Source organism: Buceros rhinoceros, unplaced genomic scaffold (genome assembly GCF_000710305.1).
Source record: "Buceros rhinoceros silvestris isolate BGI_N320 unplaced genomic scaffold, ASM71030v1 scaffold28479, whole genome shotgun sequence".
NCBI classification, from domain to species: Eukaryota; Metazoa; Chordata; class Aves; order Bucerotiformes; family Bucerotidae; genus Buceros; species Buceros rhinoceros.
This window is the reverse complement of record NW_010430192.1, coordinates 1-3,462: the sequence shown is the minus strand read 5'-3', so window position 1 is coordinate 3,462 and position 3,462 is coordinate 1. Positions and strand designations below refer to the sequence as shown.

At 59.0% G+C, this 3,462-nt stretch overlaps 1 protein-coding gene across 1 annotated transcript in view; it reads left to right on the top strand.

Moving 5' to 3' along the window:
• The window catches only part of RNH1 (ribonuclease/angiogenin inhibitor 1), a gene marked incomplete at its 3' end in the record, with an annotated part of 9,925 nt that extends 8,521 nt beyond the window's left edge, over positions 1–1,404 (top strand). Inside the window, exons 8-9 of the mRNA XM_010142953.1 lie at positions 770–940; positions 1,321–1,404. Of these exons, the coding sequence (XP_010141255.1) occupies positions 770–940; positions 1,321–1,404 (255 nt within the window). The remainder of the gene's footprint in view (positions 1–769; positions 941–1,320) is intronic.
• Positions 1,405–3,462: the final 2,058 nt, after the last annotated feature.

Genomic DNA, 3,462 nt, shown 5'->3' with positions numbered 1-3,462 from the left:
CCTGCCATGGGGCCAGCGATGGGGCTGCTGCCACCTCTCTCGGCAGCCTGGACCAGGGTCTCACCCCCCTCAGAGTAAACAATCTCTCCCTTCCCTCTGCTCTCAATCTCCCCCTGTCAGTTGAACCATCACCCCCTTGTCCTGTCCCCACAGACACTGCTGAACAGCCCCTCCCCAGCTCTCTGACAGCCCCTTGCAGCACTGACAGGCTGCACTAAGGTCTCCCCGCAGCCTCCTCTGCTCCAGGCTGAACCCCCCCAGCTCTCTCCCCTCTCCTCCCAGCAGAGGGTTTCCAGTTTTATGGGAGACATCAGTAAAACTTGGTGTCTCTGCCCAGAAAGATGTTTGCTGACCAGTTAAAGCTACTTGGCTCTCAGCCGAGATGCCTCAGTTTCCCTTTGCAGAGAGATGGTTGCAAAGTCTCAAGTAATAAACTTTAGAGGAGATCTATGACGAGTTTAAACCAGAGGAGATTTTGCATGATGTTGAAGTTGGGGATACCTTCTGAGGTTTCCTTCTCCTCCTGTAAGCTTTAGGGGGGACTTTGAGGTGTTCAGCAGTCGCTGAGGATGTCAGGTGATGGAAGTGAGGATGGCTGTCGCTGTTGGAAGGCCATGGAACAACCCCTGCTGATGTCTCAGAGATTCAGCCTAAAGGGGGTCTCAGGTCCATGCTAGGGATGTCTGTGGCTGCTGCCCGAGGTGGGCTGGTCTCTGGAGCCATCACTCACTGCCTTGGCCTCTCCCTCCTCTCCCTCCTCTGCCCGCAGGCTGTGTAACTGCGACCTCTCGGCAGCCTGCTGCCCAACCCTCGTCAAACTCATGACTTCCAAGCCGTGCCTTACCGAGCTGGACGTGGGCTACAACCCTCTGGGAGATGGAGGTGTCAGGATGCTCTGTGAAACCCTGAGGGATCCCAGCTGCAACGTGCAGCAACTAGTGTGAGTGACGCTTGTGGTGCTGCTCGCACTGCCCCTGGCAGGTGGGGGGCTGTGGGGAGGGGGCCCTAACCACTGGCTCTCTGGGAATTGCACCTGAGGGCAACCGGTGACTCCGGGAGATGCCACCTGCATGTTGCAGAACACTCCTTGTGCCTTCTGAGGGCCGTGACCACAGTGTCCTGCTCCGCTTTGGGCCACGCAGGGCCCAAGGACGGGGGAAGGGGGTGCTGGGGAGGGAGTGACAGGGTTGTCACTGCCTTGTAAGGCGGCTGCGGGGCCCGGCCCGCGGCTCTAGCCGGGTCCCTTTGTTTCCTGTGATCTTCCCATGCACCTTCCCCTAGCTGCTCGCTAACCCCACTGGCTTTTTCGTTCGTTTGCAGCTTGTACGAGATCTTCTGGAGCGAGGAAGTGGAGGACGAGCTGACAGCCATGAGAGAGGCCATGCCTGAAGTGAGGATCGTTTGGTGAGGGGCGGCTGCCTGCAGAGCAACGGCAAAGCCACCTCCTCTTCTTCCTCTGAACTTTTTCATACATCGAGCTAATTAATAGAGAATTTGCTTGTACCAAAAGTATGGATTCGCTGAGCGGGTGTCCAGGGAGCGGATCCACCTCCGGGACCTCCCCCGATGTCTGAGCTCCGAGGCTTACGAGAGCGTTGTACATCTTCACTGCAGCATAACTATCCCTGAAATAAACAGTTACTGGGCATCTGCTAGAAGCGGGTCTCTACCCTGTAGGGCTCATTAATCCTGTAATCCCCTCTAACGCGTTAGTCAGGCTTCAAGGCGAGCGGCCGTCCCCGGGCAGGAGGAGAGCGACCTGCCCCGGTGGTGCTGGGTGGTGCTTTAGCCAGGTCTCCAACCACGCGGCTTTTAGTTGAGAAGGAGCTTCCCCTGCCCTTCCCTTCCCGGGGCGAGCTCTCGGCAGAGCAGCGGAGGCCACGGCGCTAGAGCCGAAGGAAAGGAGCAGCCGTTCGGCTTCCCAGCCGCTCTCCCTTGAGAAGCGCTTTCCCCGCGGGCACGAGCTGCCGTATGCGGCTCTGCTGGGACAGGAGGGGAGGAGGGCTTCCATGGGCTTACTCGGGCAGTGTGGTTCTACGGGAACTTGGTTAATAAAGTCTGTTTGCAGATAATGAAATGCTTCATTCTCCTACTTAGACAAGCAAGGTACGTCTGCCCGTCTCTTCTTTTGAGGAACGACAGCGTGGCCCATACGTGCCCCTGGTTTCAGAGGATGCTGACTGGGTTTTCTTGCCCAGTCAGAGTTTTAATAAACCTTATTCCAAGGGAAAATGCAGCTGCTCCACACCTAAACCACAAAAGAATGACGGTAGCTTTGAAAATGCAGCAAACAAACCTGGGGTGGCCTCGCAGGAGGCACATCTGGAAAAGCCCGTGCCCCAGCGTCTCTCCTCAGTCACTCGGTGTTTCCTCCACTTGCAAATCCTGCCTGGGCACCCAAGTTGAAGGTGTCCTCCAGGCTTTGCCTGGTGCTGCTCACACCAATGTCACACGTTCACCCTGCAGAGGCTGCAGCTGCTTCTCTTTCTTTGGTTTAAGGAAAGCTTTGAGCTAAGCGCAGTTTCTCAGTAGCCTTGACAACTCTCAAACGCTGCCTGAGGAGCAGCTCACCCGTCTCTCCAGGCAGGCAGGAAGGATGGGGTTTGTTCCTTCCTCAGTGCACAGCTCTCTTAAGGCTGCCCAGAATGCCCCAAGAGGTATCTGGTGTTCTCCGACTCTTGTGTTTCGGAACCTACCCCCCGTGAGAGGCTCTTAAACAGGGCTTGCCCTGCACAGGCTCCTTTCGAGCTGGGGGAGGGGATAGGGGCTGGAGAGGGGCAGGAGCACATCAGCCTGCAAACTCGGGTGTCTGGCTGGGTGTAACGACAGCGCTCTGGAGGAAACAAGCAAATACAAGAAGTGGTTTTCTGAGAGTACCTGGTGTGGGGGGTGGAAGAGGATGGCTGACAGGGTGCGGCGGTGCTCCCAGGCGGCTCCCCAAGCGGCTGGTGGGCAGGCAGGGTGAAGGAGAGGGCAGGCAAACCCTCACCCAGCTGGCAGGGTGGGCTGAGGACTGCGTCACCCGAAGCCAAACCTGGGCCAAACAGCTCCCAGAGCACCCGCGCGTTGGCCGGGCGCGTTCCCTGTGGCGTCCCCTGAGCTGGCTACCCAGGCGGTGGCACTCTCCGCTCGCACTGCGGCGTGGACACGCTACTGCTGGCCTCCTGGAAAACGCCTCGTCTTCCTGCTGCAGGCAGAGGAGCACTGAGCGGCCATGGCCCCGCTGCAAGCGTCCAGCCTGGGACCACGCACTCCTGCCGGGGCAGCAGCCCCCCGCGCCTGCCTTGGGTCCCAGGGCGATGCCTGCGAAAACACAGACAGGGTTCGGGAAGGTCTCTGCAGCACGTGCTGCTCGTCCAGGTGCCAGCTTCAGCGAGAAAACCCACGGGAGCCGTGTTTTGCCACCCCAGTGGGCTGCGACCAGGCCACCCAGCAGCGCCCTGCAGGGCCACCCAGGATGGG